Source organism: Berghia stephanieae, chromosome 6 (assembly GCF_034508935.2).
Source record: "Berghia stephanieae isolate SIO BIC M18660-M18661 chromosome 6, UCSD_Bste_1.3, whole genome shotgun sequence".
Lineage (NCBI taxonomy): Eukaryota > Metazoa > Mollusca > Gastropoda > Nudibranchia > Aeolidiidae > Berghia > Berghia stephanieae.
The window spans coordinates 58919698-58943654 of record NC_088365.1 but is presented as its reverse complement, the minus strand read 5'-3'; the positions used below and the strand labels follow the sequence as shown (position 1 = coordinate 58943654).

The 23957-nt window shown below is 37.4% G+C and overlaps 1 protein-coding gene across 1 annotated transcript in view; it reads right to left on the bottom strand.

Annotated features, from left to right (window-relative positions):
* LOC144975555 (A disintegrin and metalloproteinase with thrombospondin motifs 9-like) overlaps nucleotides 1-21503 on the bottom strand; it is a 343710-nt gene extending 322207 nt beyond the window's left edge. Inside the window, exon 1 of the mRNA XM_078919717.1 lies at nucleotides 20626-21503. Coding sequence (XP_078775843.1) covers nucleotides 20626-20908 — 283 coding nt within the window. The 5' untranslated portion in view covers nucleotides 20909-21503. The remainder of the gene's footprint in view (nucleotides 1-20625) is intronic.
* Nucleotides 21504-23957: the final 2454 nt, after the last annotated feature.

Sequence of the window (23957 nt, the reverse complement as noted above, 5' to 3'; positions counted from 1 at the left end):
GTATCATCTAACTAATAACATTTTTATTCCTTTTGAAAAAAAAATTGTGATTCGGGTCTTGCAAGCGCCATGTCCCGTCTTCTAAGTAAGTTCAGTGTTGCTGTTAGCTTGGGAACATTGTAAAGTGCATTGAGCACATAATTTAGTGGATAGTGCGTAGTAAGGAAAATACGCATGGGAGAGGCGGAGGTGTTGACGGTGATGGCTGAACAACTATTTTTCAATAGTTTTTTACACGGATTTTTTTACAGTACATCTACGGAAAAGAAAAAAGATGAATTATAATCCATGCTATAAACCCCTTTATCTATCCTATTAACAAATTTGTCTTTAGTGTCAAGTCAAGGGGAAGACTGGAATAACCCAGGAAAAAAGGGGTACCGCAAATTAAATTGACTTAGGGCGATACGATACATACAACGCTGCGGAGAGTAGTTGGACATAGTACCTTCTGGTTACGAAGCAAAGACTAAACAGCTGTGGCACACCGCCCCTACCAAAAAAAACAAAAACAAAAACAAAACAAAACAACAACAAAAACAAACAAAAAAAAACAACAACAAACAAAGAAGCAAAACAAAACATAACTGACACAAATCTAGATACGAGTAATGACATAATAATATTTACAAATCTGACAACTTAACAAGAATTATGTGGTATATAATTTAACCTTTTTTGTCATAGTGGAGAACCTTTTGTGTTGGTTAGAGAATTGCTCCATTATTTCAATGAGACCAAACAATTTGGGTTATTATATCGTAGCAACCATTTACATGTGGTTACAAATACACATTAATATCATAATAATATTATAAGTCAACACTACCCGGAAGAATTGACATAACATTATCAGTGTTGGTTCGTATTCTTTGCTATAATAATATTAATTTCAGGTCTTTCATAGACGAGTAAATATCTCCTGCAGTGTTTTGATCTGTTTCTCTGTTTCTCAAAGTCTCCTGCAGAGTTTTAAAAGTTTTACACACACACACACACACACACACACACACATATATATATATACACACACATACACACACATACATACACATACATACACACACATATACACACACATATACCCACACATACCACACATACATACACATACATATACACACATATACACACATACATACACACACACACACACACACACGAAAAGAATAGGAAAGAAAAGAAAATATTTAAGTGTCAAAATACCCCCTTCTCTAATCATTTTTCTTTCTTTCGATATCGCTGGTCTATCGATAGATAATATCATTTAATATCCGATATCTCTGGTCTATAGATAGATAATATCATTTAATATCCGATATCTCTGGTCTATGGATAGATAATATCACTTAATATCCGATATCGCTGGTCTATCGATAGATAATATCATTTAATATCCGATATCTCTGGTCTATCGATAGATAATATCACTTAATATCCGATATCTCTGGTCTATAGATAGATAATATCACTTAATATCCGATATCTCTGGTCTATAGATAGATAATATCACTTAATATCCGATATCTCTGGTCTATCGATAGATAATATCATTTAATATCCGATATCTCTGGTCTATGGATAGATAATATCCTTTAATATCCGATATCTCTGGTCTAGCGATAGATAATATCACTTAATATCCGATATCTCTGGTCTATCGATAGATAATATCATTTAATATCCGATACATCTGGTCTATAGATAGATAATATCATTTAATATCCGATATCTCTGGTCTATCGATAGATAATATCATTTAATATCCGATATCTCTGGTCTATCGATAGATAATATCATTTAATATCCGATATCTCTGGTCTATAGATAGATAATATCACTTAATATCCGATATCTCTGGTCTATAGATAGATAATATCATTTAATATCCGATATCTCTGGTCTATCGATAGATAATATCATTAAATATCCGATATCTCTGGTCTATAGATAGATAATATCACTTAATATCCGATATCTCTGGTCTATTGATAGATAATATCATTTAATATCCAATATCTCGAGGGCGGATCAACTGATTAAACTGTGTCGCCCAAATGTAACTCTTTTTTGTCTGGACAACAAACAAAGGAGGCTGTTATTAAATATATTTTCCCTCGTTTCGATTAAAAATTAATCGATATTTTTAGCAAATATTTCGTATAATAACAAAGAGCTTCAGTCTTCGGTGTGATAAAATATTGTGATAGAAACTCCCAAAATGGTGGGCTGATCGATTTATCTGCTTGGCATGTACTAGAGGCATCTGGAGATTAAGTGCAATGTTTAACGGTTCTATCCGCCAAAACGCGACCTTTAATAGGTTATAGATGGAACGAAATTGACGTAACTCAGCTCTTTGTTATTGTTTTTAGACAGCAATTGACTGATTAGTTCTCATTAAATAATATCATTCTGAATATAAACGTTTAAGGTTACTCAAAGTTTTGTGTGTTCGTAGGTTTCATCCGGCTGGTGGATGTTGGGAGTATTGTACCAAAACGCATATCATTAATAGTCTATAGATAGTATGCACTTGGCTAAAAAGTTCACAACATTGCCATCCGGAAGTATAACGGACCAACACCCAAAACTATGTGTAACGTTGAATAGTTATGGTCTAGATGATACATTTAAGTGAAATTACTCATAAACGTGGATGGCAAAAAAAAAAAAAAAAAAACAATAACAAAGACCCGAATGACGTCAACTTCATTCTATCTATTGGAGAGAATAATTTAGTAAGAACTAACCATATTATCTTGAACGATTTCGAAACAATAACAAAAGGATGTCTATAGATAGTATGCGCTTGGCTAAGAAGCTCATAACATTGCCATCCGGAAGTATAACGGACCAACACACAAAACTTTGTGTATCCATGAACGTTTATAGTCAGGTTAATACAGTTCAGTGAGCATTACTCATAAACGCGGATGGCAAAAAACAATAACAAAGACCTGAGTGACGTCATCTTCGAACTATCTATTGTCAACTTGATTCACTGTAAACACTTGTATATTCACGTCTTGTCGATTTGTGTTTCTTAAACACGACCGACCCCCCTTGAAGAACGGCAGGATAAGTGTTATGATATCAGTGCACAATAGAATAATAATATTATTATCGTTGTGCGAACAACAACGGAACTGGTTAAATAAGTGGTTCTGTCAGTACCAGGTAGAAAACATAAATCACACATTTTACATGAGTTACAATGGAATCTCAATATACTGACACCGTTATACCGACAATCACGCTTACTTTCAATTCAGTAACAACAATGGGCAATATTATATTAAATGGCTCTATCATAGCAATATAGAAAAATTAAATCACAAGTTTTACATGAGTTACAATGGAATCTAAATATACCGACATGCCGACACAATCACGCTTACCACCAAATCAATTACAAAAATGGATTATAATATCAAATGTAAAAAGTGAATGAAATATTAACATTTATACAATATAAATGATGCTGCTTGAAGATCGAAGATATAAATAGATTAATAAAATTAAACTTGGAGGAGAAGCCTTCACCAAGAATTGTGCATCTCCAATCTTATCTGGAGTGAGGCAAAGCATCAATATCCACTAAACGTGCTCAAGGCGCTTTACAAAGGGTCCCTAACCAACACCAACGCGTAACATGTAGAACGAGACATGACGCCTGTTAGGCGATATTACATTTTTTTTCCGACAGAGACAACGCTGTCAACGGCCGTGAGAGAATGTAAGTAAAGAGTCGTTTCCAAGGACTCAACTATGCGCCGAGAGAAGCTCGGCCCAAAAATGAGTGCGACCACATAGTCCTGCATCATCTGCAGGTCTGATATATCCCAATTTGTTATGGGCTTATTTTTGTCGTTATGGAAATACTCTCAATCCAACGCAAAATAGTGATCATTACATCAACGTCAAATCAGGGCCATGATTCCGTTCGGTTATCAGACCTTCTACATGTGCACCTTGTTGTAAAGCCATTTTTAAAAGGATGTTGATATTATTATTCTTTTCAATGAAGACACACATTTAAGTCATGTATAAAATCAATTTCTAATTCCCAACGTAATATTATTTCAGATCCAGAACTGATATCGAAATTGTGTGACTAATTTCGTGTAATCTTTTGGATAGAACAAGGCGTTATCTCAAGTATAGCTGAATCGGAAACTGCCTGACATTACTGATAAAACAGAGGAAACAATTATCGTGGAATTTCGAATTGTATTCTGATTCAGGATTTTTTTTTCTTTTTTTTTTTTTTTTTTGTTTATTTGTTGGGTTTTGTTTGTTTTGGTTTTTTTTTTGTTCTTTTTTTTTTTGGGGGGGGGGGTTGTTTTGTTTTGTTATTTTTTGTTTTTTGGTTTTTTTTTATGTCTGTTTTTTTTTTAAAGAGATGATCTCGTTTTGTAGCTTCTAGTAAATCTGTCTATGTTTATGTTGATATTTTCTAGGGAGGTTTCTTAAAAATATAACAAGCTAGTATTATTTTTTTATATTATTATTATTATTTTGATACCTCAGTTGTTCGGAAAAGAAATATTTCCCAGAAATTAAGGGACGGTAAGATGGGAGATAATAAGACCGAATTACAGGTACGTTAAACTTCTATTTTTTTTTATGTATTGTCAAATGTGAATAATTGTATAGAGCTGTAACAAGGTTTCATCGTGCTCAATGCGATTTACAGTATTCCACCCAGGTCATATGGATTTTAAATTAGTGTTCACACAGAACGAAACACTTCGCTTTACAGTGCTCTGTTGTACTGGCGCTCTTACAATGCCTTAAGTTTGGGACTCATTCATAATTGAGTCAAGTGTGGTAATTTGTGTTTACGGCTATACCAAGCAAAGGGAACAACGCTCAGGCCAGAATTTTGTTCCGATCCTTGTCAGTAATATATCAATCGTCCACGCAAAACATCGCTTCACTTCCAAATGAATTCGGGATTTATCCGAAGCCATCGTTACCTTACAGCCTGACACTGACCAACCAATGACGTCAAAATGCCAGTCTTTGGCCACAAAAGAAAACAAATCGTGAGTTGTATTCCATAGTTCAACCAATGGGACCACTTGTTTCCACGAGCACTACTAACGACAACACACTAGGCGATGCAAAAACCGAATAATGACGTCAAAATGCCAGTCTTTTTGGTTTTCAGTGTCAGGCTATAACTTAACGATGGCTACGATTTATTCCGTTTTCTGTGGCTCTATTGTTAATAATTGGTTGCAATTCTTTGTGTAGGAAGCTAGCTAGATCGCTAAGGACATTCCTCAGATTTAAAAGAGACAGATATTGGCTGAAGAAGGGTTACGTTTATAACCCGAAACGTTCCGTTTTCTGGTATTTTGTTCTTTTCCGAAGCTGTTCTTTTCATCTATTTTGTTTATTCCTATCATTTACAATTTACAACGGTGTGACATACACTATGACATACGGTCATGTAGATGAGTACAGATAGTGTCAACAAACCGACGTGAGTTTTTAAAAAATATGTATTTCATATCTGATGAGCCGCCAGCTTCTGTAAACAAACCAGCGTGGTGTGTTACATCGGGTCAATATCACCTAATTTTTTTTAAACTCTCTCCTTACCAACTATTTTCAGAATTTTAGCCTAAACTTCATGCTCGCCCAACACAAAAATAGATTTTTTCAAACCGATTTGAAACGAGTATATTCTATATTATCATGTTCAGAAAATGAGCTCTGCAAGACAGTGTCGAGTTTTTATAGCTAGATATGACTATAACAAAAGGGAATCAGAATAAGAAAATGGTTGGCTGCATCGTAACAAATGTGACGATTTTCCTATTGGTTGTAAGCAGAGAGTGAAAGGAGGATTAAGTTGAATATGTGTTGACAAAAATGCGAACACATCTAATAATATCCATTCATACTTATAGCCTATACGTACTCACCAAGATACACAAATAGGATTCAATAGTCTGATGTCATGTCCGCCTAGCAACGAGCAGTTTTGTTCTAAACAAAGAAATTCGGTACTTTTATATTATTCATGCTGGCTAAAACTTTTTCATATGTCGTGTGATCAGAATGTATAAAAGTCAAAACATGATCAGATTTATAATGTTTTTCTCCTCTGGATACACTTTTATGCTCGTCACAGAAGTATTTCATAAGGGCGCCCGCCATTGTTCCGATAGATTAGAACCAGTTACTAAGTTACTAAACGTCATTACGAGGGAAGTGACGTAACGACTGTTGAAGCCTATTGGAAACATTATTGTATAGATGCTGTGCGCTTGGCTAAGAAACTCACAACATTGCCATCCAGAAATATAACGGACCAACACACAATATTATGTGTAACCTTGAACTTTTATAGTCTGGTTAATTCAGTTTAGTGAGAAATAATCATAAACATGGATGGCAAAAAAAACAATAACAAAGACACGAGTGACGTCAACTTCGTGCTATCTATTCGATTTCACCAAAACATTCACATACAATCAGGCATCATCACACATACGTACACACACGCAGACAGAGAAGGGAGAGAGAGAGAGAGGGGGGGGGGAGGAAGAGTGAGAGAGAGAGAGAGAAAGAGAGAGTTGGAGAGGAAGAGAGAAGAAAGAGAGGGAGAGATAGAGAGAAAGAGAGAGTTAGAGAGAGAGAGAAAGAGTCACACACACACACACACACACACTTAAAATTCACCAACAGTCCACCAGGTCGTGTCAGCCTTACAACGACAATACAGCTTTTAGATTTTGGGTAGAAATGTTAGTTCATAAGATGTACTATCAGGCGTAGCGTGGCTCAGCGGTACAGTCTTTGCTTCGTACCTGACAGGTACCGAGTTCGATCAACCGCCGCTGCGCTATGTGGCCTTGAGCAAGTCATCTTGCCCTATCTCAATTTGCGGCGCTGCACTGCGGCTGATGCCTGGGTTATTCCTATGGTGGTAAGTTAAATATTATCATCATCAACAACAACAACATCAGCAGCAACAGCATCATCATCATCATCATCATCATCATCATCATCATCATCATCCTTATCGTCGTCGTCATCATCAACATCATCATTTTCATCAGTAGCAGCAGCAGCATCATTACCGCCATCATCATCACAGTCATGAACAACAACATTTAAAAACCCCTAAACCTTCAATCTGACGTCAATCAACTATGAGGCCTTACGTCATCCAGTTTTCCCCTTTTTCATCTGATGTTTTTGGCTGTCTATCAAATGATTTGTCATTCGTTCTTCCTCTCTCTCTCTCTCTCTCTCTCTCTCTCTCTCTCTCTCTCTCTCTTTCTCTTTCTCTCTCTCTCTCTCTTTCTTTCTCTCTCTCTCTCTCTCTCTCTCACACACACACACACACACACACTATCTATCTCTCTTTCGCTCTCTCTGTCTGTCTCTCTCTTTCTTTCTTTCTTTCCTTCTTCCTTCCTTTATTTCTCTCTGCCTCTCTCTTCTTCTGTTTCTCTCTCTCTCTCTCTCTCTCTCTCTCTCTCTCTCTCGCTCTCTCTCTCTCTCTCCATCTATCTCTCTCTCTCCATCTCCCTCCATCTAACATTTAAATCTCTTCAAATAAATCTCGCCTATTCAACTCTACTTAAATCTTAATAATCAACCCTTTAATAATATAATATATATTTCATGTTATATTAAAACGCTATACGTCGTATTATTAATATGCTGAACCACTTGAAAACCTACCCTGACACCATCCTCAGTCCCATTAGACCCCTATCACGAAAGGAACTCTCTGACTTAACTTCTCTTATCATTACTACCGCTCGTCTTGATTTCAATCTATCTATTTATCTATATCTAACACCAGAGCACCAAAGAACGGAGTTACATCATTCAAGAATGCAGAAACGAACCAAGTTATATATACCGTAGTAAACTGACACTAAGCACTATATTCATTTTGGCCAGAAAAACAAACAAAGTTTAGTTACTTCAAACATCGATTGATTAACTTGATTCCAAGTTAATTTAAAACTCTCAAACCTGAGACTGACTTATAGAAGAAGTTTAGATTTAAGATTTTTTGACAAGTCGGCGAGTTCATCGTAATCGATCACTATAAATTGAAGTAACAGATTTCTGGCCAAAAAAAAAAATTGAATTAAAAGTGTTGTGTACGACAGAGTACAGTAGCCATCCCTGAGGCTAAAATGATAGACTGTGTCGCCAAATGAAAAGTTTTAGAACCAATTTATATTATGTTTTGTTTTGTTTTTTTCCTCCAACGGGTGGGAAATTTTGGATTAAGAATTATGTAAACAAAAAAAATATATAGAGGACAAAGTGCTTGGTTTGTTGGAAGGGCTTCGAACTTTAAACATGAATCAACTGGCTTTCAATCCACGTTACGAGGGGACGAAGAAGAAGAAGATGATGAAGAAGAAGAAGAAGAAGAAGAAGAAGAAGAAGAAGAAGAAGAAGAAGAAGAAGAAGAAGAAGAAAAAAGAAGAAGAAATAGGAGGAGGAGGAGGAGGAGGAGGAGGAGGAGGAGGAGGAGGAGGAGGAGGAGAAGAAGAAGAAGGATCAATATGTTAATCTGAAGTGCCTAGGATCTTCGCACTGTTTGAGAATTTATTAAATTGAATGTTATACAATTGATTCACTAAAAGTCTGGAGACAATGAATTCATATTATTAAAAATGACATAAGAATCTTTATGACCAATTATTAATAACTTTGTAAAATGCAATTATTATTTATTAATAGTTTTTTATACACAAACATACACACACACTCACACTCACACACACACACACACACACACACACACACATTCCCCCAACACTATTGCTAGTAGATGTTGAATTAATACATTTAATTTCTGCTTAATATTAATTCTTTGTATGGGCGTCGTTGCCATTATGCAATATTCGAACCCTCTAACCATGGAGGTTCGATTATCAACGTAACCTTCGCCCCTTTGACACCCACTGTGTCAAATAGAGCATTCAAATTGAGGGCAAAGTCACACGTTTGAGTTTGCTCTTCACCATGCTCTACATATTTTGGTAACAACAAGATATGAAGTGAGTAGAAAAGTGCCAGAAGACAATAGAGAATAAAAATTTTTCGCGGCGGTGGTGGGGTTTGAACCTGCGACCTTATTGGTACGACAACTCCGCCTGGCAGGTGAGAGCGTGGCTCTACCGTGTGAGCTATCCACGAATACAAAAATATTCGTATCAAACCCAAGTCATATTTCTAGAGCTCTCTCTCACCCACTTCTGGAGACCGCCGGTTCGCTCGCACACAACCATCGCGAAGTTATTTGACCAGCAGTTAAGCTTAATAGCCAATATTCTCAACACAAACATATAACATAGAAACGATTGAGACATTGAGTATGCTCCGGTATATGGGGTGAATTTTTAATTCAGAAAAGTGAGTGGAGTAGGCACTTATGTTGGTAACAACAAGATATGAAGTGAGTAGAAAAGTGCCAGAAGACAATAGAGAATTTAAAAAAATCTTCGCGGCGGTGGTGGGGTTTGAACCTGCGACCTTATTGGTACGACAACTCCGCCTGGCAGGTGAGAGCGTGGCTCTACCGTGTGAGCTATCCACGAATACAAAAATATTCGTATCAAACCCAAGTCATATTTCTAGAGCTCTCTCTCACCCACTTCTGGAGACCGCCGGTTCGCTCGCACACAACCATCGCGAAGTTATTTGACCAGCAGTTAAGCTTAATAGCCAATATTCTCAACACACAAAACATATAATAACATTGGGATTTATCAGCATATCATAGGCCAATTGTAATATAGATAGTTCAAAATCCCGAAGACTGGTTTATCTTCGGTCGTTTGGTTAAATGGTTTTTTGGTCACCAGCTGGCAGTGGCGTTTATGTGAGTACAGTAAAAATCGTTCAACCCAATAACTGATTATCACCATGAGACTTCTAAACACCCAGATCACATGGTTTCAACACACAAGTTTTGTGTGTGTTCGGCTCTTTTGTTATTAGCCTCTGCGTTTAGAGTACTTCACTAATTTGAGCGACAAACGTCTTCCAAGTTTGTTGTTTTGTGTGGAGGGTTTTGTGTGTTTTTGGTTTTTGTTTTTGTTTTTGTTTTGTTTTGGGGTTTTTTCGTTTGTTTTTTGTTTGTTTTGTTTTTTGTTTTTTTTTTCTTTGTTTTCTTTCTTTTTTGTGGTTTTTTTTTGGTGGGGGGGGGGGGGGGGGGTTTGGAAGCTGTTATAGTCTGTGATTTTTTATTACTTTTTAAAGTCCACAGTTTCTAGAGCCTATAATCACTTTGATACAAAACTAAAATTTAAGTGTCATTTATTTTTTCATAATTTATGTTTGGCAGCATTGGGCTGAAATACTACTGATCTAAATATTTGTCTGGTAGGTAAAGCAGGAATCACTTAGGGAGAGGGGTGGTGGTGGTGGTGGTTGTGTGTGTGTGGTGGGGGGGGGGGAAGAGGTAAGGTGATGGGATCCGATTCTAATATTATTTCTTCGACAACCATGAAGATGGGTGGGTGAGTGGTTGCGTTGCGTATCCACTATCTCCCACCTTGTGAAGGGTGAGCGTCGGGGGGCTGCTCAACAGGTAAGTCATATGCTCACATTACCTTTACCTTTACTTTTACCTTCAAAAACCACCTTTCTCTTCTCTCTATACTTTTCATTCTTCTTTCTTTTTCTCCTTCTTTTTCAACCAATCTTCATCTACGTTCGTCGTGCCGTGCGTACGCGCGTGCGTGCGTGCGTGAGTTCATAATAATATTATGCGCGTGCGTTTGTGAGTGAGTTGGTATTCTATGTAGTTGGTCTATCTAGTAGTTACAACCAGACTGTAGAGACGTGTGCGCCGGGTTGCGATCAGGTGATAAGAGGTGAGCGGTACACTAAGTAAGGCACGCTCGATTACGCTGAGTTGGTGATTCTCTATCTACTTGACTTAATATTGCTGGGGTTATAATTCCTCTATCGACAGGAGAATTAAGATAATCGCCGGCGCATATGACATCAAATGTAACAAACAATTTGTAGCTGTATGTGATGTGTGTACGTGTGTGTGTGTGTGTGTGTGTGTGTGTGTGTGTGTGTGTCGAAGTGACCAACTTTAATTAATAGATAGATTGAAGTCAGAATCATGGCGATAAAGCTGGAATTATTCTGCATTTAATTTCTGTCCGCCCATTAGTGATTGGGTAGCTGGTTCAGTTAGATCTCGTGGAAAGTACTTTGCGATAGACTAGCTTTCTATCGAACAGGTAAAAAGCCATTGCTATAGTCCGTTTCACGCTATAGAAACCGGGATAAACACCGGCTCCATGGGCCTAATTAATGACTGAAGTACTAAAAAAACGCTGCGTTTATTCAGGCCTTGAAATAAATCTAAAATATCACATTCAAATCGCGATAGATAGTATGCGTTTGACTAAGAAGCTCACAACACTGCCATCCGGAAGTATAGAGGCCCAACACACAAAACTCTGTGCAACCAAGAAGTTTTATAGTCTGGATAATACAGTTAAGTGAGAATTACTCATAATCGCGGATGGCAAAAAACAATAACAAAGCCTGAGAGACGTCATCTTCGAACTATCTATACAATAGCAATCAGAACATGATAGGCTAGAAACAAAAAAAAAAAATGATTCGTGGTAAAATTATAAAATTATAAATATAATCAATAAATAGACATTTATAAAGCACATGTTTACGTTTTCCCTATGCTTGATAATGCGCTTCGTATTGCTTATAAATTTAACCACAACAGCCTGTCGTAAAGATCATAATTTATTTTCTTATCGTCAACCTCTACAATATATATATATATATATATATATATATATATATATATATATATATATATATATATATATAACATATATATGTGTGTGTGTGTGTGTGTGTGTGTGTGTGTGTGGTGTGTGTGCATATATCAGGCACCACATCACACTTGAGTCGACTGTAGCAATTGGTGCAAATAGCCCTATGGAATGCGGTATACAAATGTGTTATTCTTACAAAGGACACGATGCCTGGGCCAGAATTTTGATTTGCTATAATATTATTATTGCCACCCATTTAGGCACTAGGCATGATCACTACCGCTTGACATAGTTACAACAAGAAGAAACACAATAACCCACACATTGTCAGAAGAAGAAAAAAAAAAAGCGACACAGTAACCGATGTTGTCACAAGAGTTGACACAGTTGCCGAGTCGACAACTTCGTTATATAGTTATATTGTGTATTACTAACATAGTGCTATGGTCCCATAATAAACACGCTCGTATATAACGAAATTTCACGGCATTATCTATCAAAATCGGTCATGCCAGTACACATGTTAGCTATTGCCAAAACATACAAAAAGTAAATAAACAAACATAGTGGCAATATCATAAAATGCAAGAAGAGCCAAGACTTTTCAACCACAGACATAATAATACTTAATTTTACTACGTACCTATCGCCGATATTAATTTTCTCTCGCTCACCTCATTGTTGGCACATCCATACTGTCGTCTTCAAAATCACCATCCTTTCATCCTTCCATCCTTCCATCCATCAATCCATCAATTCATCCATTTACCAATCAATCTTATCCATCCATCCTTCTATCCATCCTTCCATCCATCAATCCATCATCCATCAATCCATTTACCAATCAATCTTATCCATCCATCCTTCCATCCATCCTTCCATCCATCAATCCATCATCCATCAATCCATTTACCAATCAATCTTATCCATCCATCCTTCCATCCATCCTTCCATCCATCAATCCATCATCCATCAATCCATTTACCAATCAATCTTATCCATCCATCCTTCCATCCATCAATCCATCATCCATCAATCCATTTACCAATCAATCTTATCCATCCATCCTTCCATCCATCAATCCATCATCCATCAATCCATTTACCAATCAATCTTATCCATCCATCCTTCCATCCATCAATCCATCATCCATCAATCCATTTACCAATCAATCTTATCCATCCATCCTTCCATCCATCAATCCATCATCCATCAATCCATTTACCAATCAATCTTATCCATCCATCCTTCCATCCATCAATCCATCATCCATCAATCCATTTACCAATCAATCTTATCCATCCATCCTTCCATCCATCAATCCATCATCCATCAATCCATTTACCAATCAATCTTATCCATCCATCCTTCCATCCATCAATCCATCATCCATCAATCCATTTACCAATCAATCTTATCCATCCATCCTTCCATCCATCAATCCATCATCCATCAATCCATTTACCAATCAATCTTATCCATCCATCCTTCCATCCATCAATCCATCATCCATCAATCCATTTACCAATCAATCTTATCCATCCATCCTTCCATCCATCAATCCATCATCCATCAATCCATTTACCAATCAATCTTATCCATCCATCCTTCCATCCATCAATCCATCATCCATCACATCACTTTACAATCAATCTTATCCATCCATCCTTCCATCATCAATCCATCATCCATCTAATCCATTTACCAATCAATCTTATCCATCCATCCTTCCATCCATCAATCCATCATCCATCAATCCATTTACCAATCATCTTATCCATCATCCTTCCATCCATCATCCATCATCATCAATCCATTTACCAATCAATCTTATCCTTCCATCCTTCCATCCATCAATCCATCAATTCATCCATTTACCAATCAATCTTATCCATCCATCCTTCTATCCATCAATACTATATTCATTTGTGCACCTGCCTATCAATCTATCCATCTATCCATCCATCTATCGATCAATCCATCCATCCATTAATCTAATCTTTTACCCATCCATCAATCCATTCATTCATTCATTCATATCCCCGTCCATCCCATCCATCAATCTATCTATCTATCCATCCGTCCGTCCTTCCATTCTTCTATCAATTTCACCCATACATTCGTTCATCCTCATCCATCCATCCGCCTATCCGTCTATCCATCTATCCATCCATCCATCCATCCGTCCACCCATCCATCCATCCGTCCGTCCATTTGTTCCATCCATCCATCCATCCGTCCGTCCTTCTATTCTTCCATCAATTTCACCCATACATTCGTTCATCCTCATCCATCCATTCGCCTATCCGTCTATCCATCTATCCATCCATCCATCCATCCGTCCATCTATCCATCCATCCATCCGTCCGTTTGTTCCATCCATCCATCCATCCAGCCATTCATCCATTTCCCCAGCGAGTCCATCCATTCATTCATCCAGCCATCCGTCTATCCGTCTATCCGTCTATCCATCCGTCCGTCCATCCATCCGTCCGACCATTCGTCTATTTGTTTCATCCATCCATCCCTTTTCCCCAGCGAGTCCATCCATTCATTCATCCATCCATCCGTCTATCCGTCTATCCATCCATCCATCCGTCTATCCGTCTATCCATCCATCCATCCATCCGTCCATCCATCCGTCCGTCCAGTCGTCCGTTTGTTCCATCCATCCATCCATCCAGCCAGCCATCCATCCATCCATCCATCCATTTCCCCCAGCGAGTCCATCCATTCATTCATCCATTCATCCATTCATTCGTTCACTCATCCATGCCTGCCCGTGACATCTGCCGATCGCGAACAACCACTCGAGTGGAAACGCGATGGTTGTTATTTATATAAACACACCTCAATGCTTAATATTCATCCCTCGGTACCTCTGTGTCAATAATATTCTATAATAGTAATTAGTAGGAGCAATTCTATAGAACTACTTTTATTAAAGTGGACATACTCGAAAAGACCCGAAGATGGCTGAGTAACTCACGATCTATAACTTTTAATTATACCTATCCTTATCAATGATCACGCCTACCATTGTGTGAATAAACTTCCGCGGTTTATTATCATGCTCTATAATAACCGCGTAGCTTTATAATCTAGGTAGGACACTCGGTTTTTGATTAGTAAGTCCCGAGTTCGAGTCTCCCCTCTGAGGGCAGCCAGAAGTTGAGTCGTTATGTTGTTTTTTTTCACACTCGGCTGTGAAATGGACCGGCTATAGCGTCGCTATTGTGTTGAAACATTTTAATAGCGCCTTGTCCCATTTATTATGTTGTGTTGGTGCTGGATTGGGACCCCGTGTAAATCGCTTCGCTTTGATTACATTCAATGGATACTGTACACCCAAAAAAAAAATGAAATAAAATGATTTGACCACTCGCTTCTTTACCTGAAAGATTAGAGTAGATCGCTCGGCCCAACAATCCAATTGTCTGTGACGTCACCGGTGGAAAAGTTATTAGAGAGAGAACGTCATGTTGGTTGTGCGCATGCGTCTCTCGTCCTCGGAGGGACGCTACTCTTCCGCTAATCTCATTCCCTATTTCTTTCTTTTTACTACTGCTACCGCCAAAGTAAGCATAACTACGAATCAGTAAATAAAAAAAGGTGTCTTGTTGTAACAGTAACAGTACAGCATTCTCGTTTCAATTTTCAAAAACATAAGTACAGACCACTTTTTATCTTATTCTTTTCCTTTGTAATATAATTTAAGCCATCAACTAGATTATTTTGTTCATTTTAGCAAGTGATAATTTCCATTTTATTTCCATATTAATCTAGTCGCTTAATATTCACCGCCAAAAAAAAAAAAAAACCAGTGCACACACACACACACACACACACACACACACATACACACTCACATACACACATACACACATATATACACATACACATACATACACACACATACACATACATACACACACATATACACACACATACACACACATACACACATACACACATATATACACATACACACATACACACACATACACACACATACACACATACACACACATATATACACATACACACACATACACACACATACACACATATATACACATACACACACATACACACACATACACACATATATACACATACACACACACACACAAATACACACACATACACACACATATTACACATACACACACACAAGACATGAGACAATGTGCTGTTTCGAGCCTGACGTATGATCATGATTGATTAATCAATAATATGCAAAACGTGTGTTAAAGAAAAAAAACACTGTGTGTTAATTTGCATCCCTATCGCTACTTTATCTCCATTCATTGTTAATCGACAGCTTAGCAGGTATTTTTTTCATTTCCAATAGGTCGTTTTGATCTGGTTCTGCCACGTTCTGTCTTTCGTAAGGATTTATTTGATCTCTCTCTCTCTCTCTCTCTCTCTCTCTCTCTCTCTCTCTCTCTCTCTCTCTCTCTCTCTCTTTTTTTTTTTTTTCTTTCCTTCTCTCTCACACTCTCTCATCTCTCTCTCTTCTATCTATCTATCTATCTATCTATCTATCTATCATCTATCTATCTATCTATCTATCTATCTATCTATCTATCATCTATCTATCTATCTATCTATCTATCTATCTATCTATCTATCTATCTATCTATCTATCTATCTATCTATCTATCTATCTATCTATCTATCTATCTATCTATCTATCTATCTATCTATCTATCTATCTATCTATCTATCTATCTATCTATCTATCTATCTATCTATCTATCTATCTATCTATCTATCTATCTATCTATCTATCTATCTATCTATATCTATCTATCTATCTATCTATCTATCTATCTATCTATCTATCTATCTATCTATCTATCTATCTATCTATCTATCTATCTATCTATCTATCTATTTATCTATCTATCTATCTATCTAATCTATCTATCTATCTATCTATCTATCTATCTATCTATCTATCTATCTATCTATTTATCTATCTATCTATCCATCCATCCATCCATCCATCCATCCATCCATCCATCCATCCATCCATCCATCCATCCATCCATCCATCCATCCATCCATCCATCCATCCATCCATCCATCCATCCATCCATCCATCCATCCATCTATCTATCTATCTATCTATCTATCTATCTATCTATCTATCTATCTATCTATCTATCTATCTATCCATCTATCTATCTATCTATCTATCTATCTATCTATCTATCTATCTATCCATCTATCTATCTATCTATCTATCTATCTATCTATCTATCTATCTATCTATCTATCTATCTATCTATCTATCTTTTAAATTTAATATTGAATAAAATGTATGTCTTCACTCACCAATGTTCCTATCAACACATCTACAACCCCTTCCCCCAACCCACTCCTATTATTTTTTTATTTTACTTCTCACGTATTTCTTTCTTTCTTTCTTTTTCTCAAGTACAAAAAATGTATTAAAGAAGAGTGTTTGAAGCTCTATTCATCTTTGTTTTAATATTTACTTTCGGTGCTTATAGTAAATAAGCACAGCGTGTATCACAAAGCTGACCTATTGCTCTATAAATGGGTTTTTTTCCAGGACGATGCCAAATACAACAGACAGCCAAATGAGACTACAAGACGACTAAACGAAAAACAGCGAAAAACAGCGACATAGACGTCTGGCCTTGTTTGTGTTTGTGAGTTTGGTGGCGCTTGCGACATTTTTTTTTTTTTTTTTTTTTTTTTTTTTTTTTTTTTTTTTTTTTTTTTTTTGGAACAGCCACAAGTCTATGAGGATATATATAATACAGTCAACACTGCCTTAAACCGTCACGTTTTCTAAGTGAGCTTTTATATAGCGCAATTTTAATACCCACACAAGTGGGTTCGAAGCGCTGTTCACCTGTAAGACGGCGGTGCCTGTTTTTTGTGGCACCCGTGAACAAACGTACGTACGCCCTTCACAGTTTGTTGTGTTTGTTTCCTGGGGTTTTGATGGCGCTTGGGAACTGTTTTGGGAACGGACCGAGTCTAAGAGGATATTTATTATACAGCCGAACCTGACTAAACCGACACCTTATCCAACTGTTCACCCGTGCGACAGTAGACAGATTGCGCATCGGGGCGCCAACGGGTCCCGTTAGAGATAGACGACGATTGGGATTGTTTGGAAGCTTTAACCCTTTGCCCACTAGTCATTATGACATCCGAAATGCTATCGCCTTCTACATCTACGCCAGAACAGAAATAGAGGGTGGAGCCTACCATGATATAACATTTTATGGAGCCCTAATTTCGTCATATCAGTTCTGTCCACTGACAGGTGGGTGGATATCGCTTTCCAGAACTTGTGTCCTTATATGAAATTCTGAGTTTTTGACCAATCAACGATTGCTCTTTTGATAGCTCGCTTGCCAACATGAGTCAGCTCAGCCCTTGATTTATGTAAAGGCATCACAGGCGGTATATGTTGTGTAACTTCAAAGACCACGGTTGACCGAAAGCGATGAATGGAAACCCTACTGTGGCGTGGAGAACGAGGTCTTGTATGTATAGTTACGTCATATCTCAACGCTCGTGAATTCTTAGTACGGCTGGACTCACAATCAAAACACGAAATATGTGTTTTAAACTCTTGAATCAATCGAGTTACATCAGTGCGTTCGTCTCATTGAGAAATGAAAAACGATATATAAATCAAGAACATCGACCAGAAAATAAGGAAATTATCATAAAATTATAAAATTTGAGAAAGCTGTTTTCAAAATCAAATCTATTACAAAAAAGGTTATTTCTAGACCGATTTTTATGAGACAAAGACAATTTTTCTCCACTTTTCAAGCTGATTCCAACAATGAGGTTTTCAAATTTATCGCGATAAGATTATTTGTCATTATTTTTTTTTAATACCCAATTGACTCCTCAGGAAATGAATACGTAATCCTTGGCGGCTAGCGAGTAGGTGTTAAATTTTGCTTAACCTTTCCCACGTAGACGCACACACACACACACACACACACAGACTTATCGTCGTCTAGCATCCTATCGTTCGGCTCGACGATTAAAAGGGGTTCGTATCGTCGCTAAAATAATTACAAAATACATATATTTAAAATATATTTATAGTAATGTGAATTAAATATTTTAATGCTCTAATATATCAAGAATGGTCATTATTATGATTTATTACGGTGTGAATTGAATTAGACCTTTAAAACTGAAGTTTAATCTGACACCCTACTCGCTGTTATCATTTGAGTCTAAGTTGTAATAAGGCAACTTTGGCCAGAAGTGAAAGACATACATTGTGTGCTCAGTCTGTGTGTGTGTGTGTGTATGTGTGTGTGTGTGTGTGTGTGCGTCTGCGTGGGAAAGAGTAAGCAAAATTTAACACCTACTCGCTAGCCGCCAAGGATTACGTATTCATTTCCTGAGCAGTCAATTGGGTACTAAAAATAATAATGACAAATAATCTTATCGCGATAAATTTGAAAACCTCATTGTTGGAATCAGCTTGAAAAGTGGAGAAAAATTGTCTTTGTCTCATAAAAATCGGTCGAGAAATAACCTTTTTTGTAATATATTTGATTTTGAAAATAGCTTTCTCAAATTTTATAATTTTATGATAATTTCCTTATTTTCCGGTCGATGTTCTTGATTTATATATCGTTTTTCATTTCTCAATGAGACGAACGCACTGATGTAATTCGATTGATTCAAGAGTTTAAAACACAGATTTCGAGTTTTGATTGTGAGTCCAGCCGTACTAAGAATTCACGAGCGTTGAGATATGACGTAACTATACATACAAGACCTCGTTCTCCACGCCACAGTAGGGCTTCCATTCATCGCTTTCGGTCAACCGTGGTCTTTGAAGTTACACAACATATACCGCCTGTGATGCCTTTACATAAATCAAGGGCTGAGCTGACTCATGTTGACAAGCGAGCTATCAAAAGAGCAATCCGTTGATTGGTCAAAAACTCAGGATTTCATATAAGGACATAAGTTCTTGAAAGCGATATCCACCCACCTGTCAGTGGACAGAACTGATATGATGAAATTAGGGATTCATAAAATGTTATATCATGGTAGGCTCCACCCTCTATTTCTATTCTGGCGTAGATGTAGAAGGCGATAGCATTTCGGATGTCATAATGACTAGTGGGCAAAGGGTTAAAGCTTCCAAACAATCCCAATCGTCGTCTATCTCTAACGGGACCCGTTGGCGCCCTGTCGCGCAAACTCAGTAGTGTCGTTTTGTGACATCGATGGATCGTTCTTCTAATATTTCAGGCCATCTCACTGTGGCAGACACTTTTCTACTATGACCATCTCCACCCACCCCCCACCCCTCTTTTTTGTTCTATTAAAAAAAAAATAATAATAAATGGAAGTTCGAGACTTTTGGGAAAATGAAGGTCATGTTAATCGATCGATGTTGGAATGACGTATATAGGTAATTTTTTATTTTTTATTCTAGCCAATACAAACTTTTAAAATGTCTGTCAGAGAACGGTCGTTTTCGTATGATTGTAACAGTAACTACATAAATTAATGGTCTATATCGACTCTATCATAGTTTTGTTTTTGTTTGTTTGTTTGATTTTGGTTTGGCTTGGAGGAGGTATTATGGGGAGAGGGTTGTTTTGCTGTGTTTTTTGTTTGTTTGATGTTTTGTTGGTTTTTAATATATTGTTTTCTGGCGTAGAGGGGGGGGGGGGGGGGGCGCGAGCGGCAAGGGGGAAGGGGGGGGGGGGGTTGACATGCAGAGAATATACCTAGGCTTTACGGGTAGAAATGTCACAGCTGTTCTTACCTTTAATATTTAAATCCTTCAAGAAAATCACATTGGTATCCTGATTGGCGTGCACTATTTTGTTGATGTTGTTGCTGCTTTGAAGATTTTCAATACCGTTATTGACGCTGTTGATATTGAAAGTGTCCCTACTCTTACTAGAACTTATTACATTTGTCTCGTCCTGTCTAGGCGATTGGCCCAGGGTGGAAATGGCATTTGGTGGCACTACAGCGGTGATGATGACGGTCAGCTGGCAGCACCACCACAGTACCCGGTGAGCCATCAACACCAGCGTCCGCATCGCACGGCTCGAAGACGACGACCCCTGTCTTCACCACTACGACAACAACAACAATGAGAAAAAAGCGCATCTACTAGCACTAAGAAGACAATGACGATAGATCCAATATGCTGTAATTGTAACAGTAAAAGCTGCTCGCACAGATGCTTAGAATAGATTCGATTACTAAAAGAATGAGAAAATTCAGAGTTAACAACATCACAAAACTTTTTGACCGTCCTCCCATTGTTGCCGCATTGACAATGGTAATAGATATAATCCATAAAGAATGAATCATACAATTATATCGTCGAAGGTAAATTGGTATCCATCCAACCAGAGAAAAATGGAGTGAGAGCAAAAAACAAAAATCCTGGCCAATCTCAAGATAGCCAAGAATTTTTTTTAGGAATTAAAGTAAATTAAATCAAATTATCGAACACTAACTAAATCGTCAACTAAATAATTATTAATTCTAAAATCGCAGGCGCTCTTCGACACCATGCGTTTTTATGGACAGTCAGACACAGCACGGCAGACGTCAGTCAGACAATCGGTTTACTCCTCTCCGTTTCCCTCACTCCGGTTACTTCGCACACACACACCGACGAACCCCGCCACCGCCACCACCGCCATCGCTTGACATACATCCCCAACTTAGTGGGTCGCTCGCCGCCCCCCTCCTTTCTCTGCCATGCCGCCACAGATGAATACAAACCTTCAGATGCATTTAACGTCTAGCACTAGCAGTCAGCAGTGGCGTTCCGTTGTCAACCGTGATAAAAATCAAGGGGAAATCCGTGCCTCACGAAAGTTTACACTGATAAAGGAAAGACGTCAAGTTGCTATCGGATTCTTCTAATTAATTATCATAATGTTAATCATCAGTCAATTGAAGAAGGTTTTAAATATAATTAACAGATGCATGATATTGATATTTGTTTAACTCAGGTGACAGAAAAAAAAAAAAAACTATTGATGCCAAGCGTGTAAATTAAAAAAAAATAAAATAAAATAAAAAATTGCAGTCAGGTGAAATGTACCGACACACATTTGAATGTGTAACCATAAACGATTAATAACACTATGCGTTAAAGTAAAATACTCACATAATCCTCCAGTCAGATATATATATATATAGTATGCGCTTTGCTAAGAAGCTCACAACATTGCCATCCGAAACTATAACGGACCAACAAACAAAACTCTGCGTAACCATGAACTTTTATAGTCTGGATAATAAAGTTAAGTGAGAATTACTCATAAACGTGGATGGCAAAAAGCAATAACAAAGACATGTGTGACGTCAACTTCATTCTATCTATATAGAACGAAGTTGACGTCACTCGGTCTTTATTATTGTCTTTTGCCATTATCCATTTCCAGGAGTAATAGACACCTAGATAACCACGCCTCTCGGAAGTCATCATAATGTAAACAATAACATTGATTGGTAAACACCGGTTTTACTGTCGATGGTATGTGTCTAAGTAAAATACCCAATGTTCTATCGTTTGATCAATAGAACAATACAGAAAGCAATGTGTAAACTCAAACATTTAAAGATAGTATGCGCTTGGCTAAGAAGCTCACAACATTGCCATCCGGAAGTATAACCGACCAACACACAAAACTCCGTGTAACCATTAACTTTTATCGTCTGGTTGATACAGTTTAGTGAGAATTACTCATAAACGTGGATGGCAAAAAACAATAACAAAACCCCGAATGACGTCACCTTCATATTATCTATAAAAACAATAATAATGATGATCAGAGAGAGGTCGATCATTCCGGTTATTGTAAACAAACAATCAACTATGTTTGTCCGAGCACATGTGAATGTGTGTCACCAATTCCATGTTTTGATTGGTCAAAAATCTTCTGGTTAATTCTCACTAAATTGTATTAACTAGACTATAAACGTTCAAGGTTACACATAGTTTTGTGTGTTGGTCCGTTATAAATCCGGATGGCAATGTTGTAATCAGGTGTAAAATGAGTACCTGACCGTTAACAGCGTTGTCTCTGTCCGAAAAAAAAATTGAAATATCGCATAACAACAGGCGTCATGTCCCGTCCTACATGTTAAGTGTTGCTGTTGGCCAGGGCCCCCTTGTGAAGCGCTTTGGGTACGTTTAGAGGATAATGTAATCATAATTATGATGATGATGATGATGATGATGATGATGATGATGATGATGATGATGATAATGATGATGATGATGATGATGATGATGATGATGATGATGATGATGATGATGATGAGATGATGAAGAAAAAGAAGAAGAAGAAAGAAGAAGAAGAAGAAGAAGAAGAAGAAGAAGAAGAAGAAAGAAGAAGAAGAAGAAGAAGAAGAAGAAGAAGAAGAAGAAGAAGAAGAAGAAGAAGAAGAAGGGGGAGAAGAAGAAGAAGAAGAAGAAGAAGAAGAAGAAGAAGAAGAAGAAGAAGAAGAAGAAGAAGAAGAAGAAGAAGAAGAAGAAGAAGAAGAAGAAGAGAAGAAGAAGAAGAAGAAGAAGAAGAGAAGAAGAAGAAAGAAGAAGAAGAAGAAGAAGAAGAAGAAGAAGAAGAGAAGAAGAAGAAGAAGAAGAAGAAGAAGAAGAAGAAGAAGAAGAAGAGAGGAGGAGGAGAGAGGAGGAAGGAGGAAAAGAGAGAGAGAGGAAGAGAGAAGAAGAAAAAAGAAGAAGAAGAAGAAGAAGAAGAAGAAGAAGAAGAAGAAGAAGAAGAAGAAGAAGAAGAAGAAGAAGAAGAGAGACGGAAGAGACGAAGAAGAAAAAAGAAGAGAAGAGAAGAAGAAGAAGAAGAAGAAGAAGAAGAAGAGAGAAGAAGAAGAAGAAGAAGAAGAAGAAGAAGAAGAAGAAGAAGAAGAAGAAGAAGAAGAAGAAGAAGAAGAAGAAGAAGAAGAAGAAGAAGAAGAAGAAGAAGAAGAAGAAGAAGAAGAAGAAGAAGAAGAAGAAGAAGAAGAAGAAGAAGAAGAAGAAGAGGAGGAGAATCGCAGCGGCGTGTTCCCATCATAGCTGTCGTAACAAAAATGTTGCCATGACATCTTTAAACCATTAGCATTATGTTA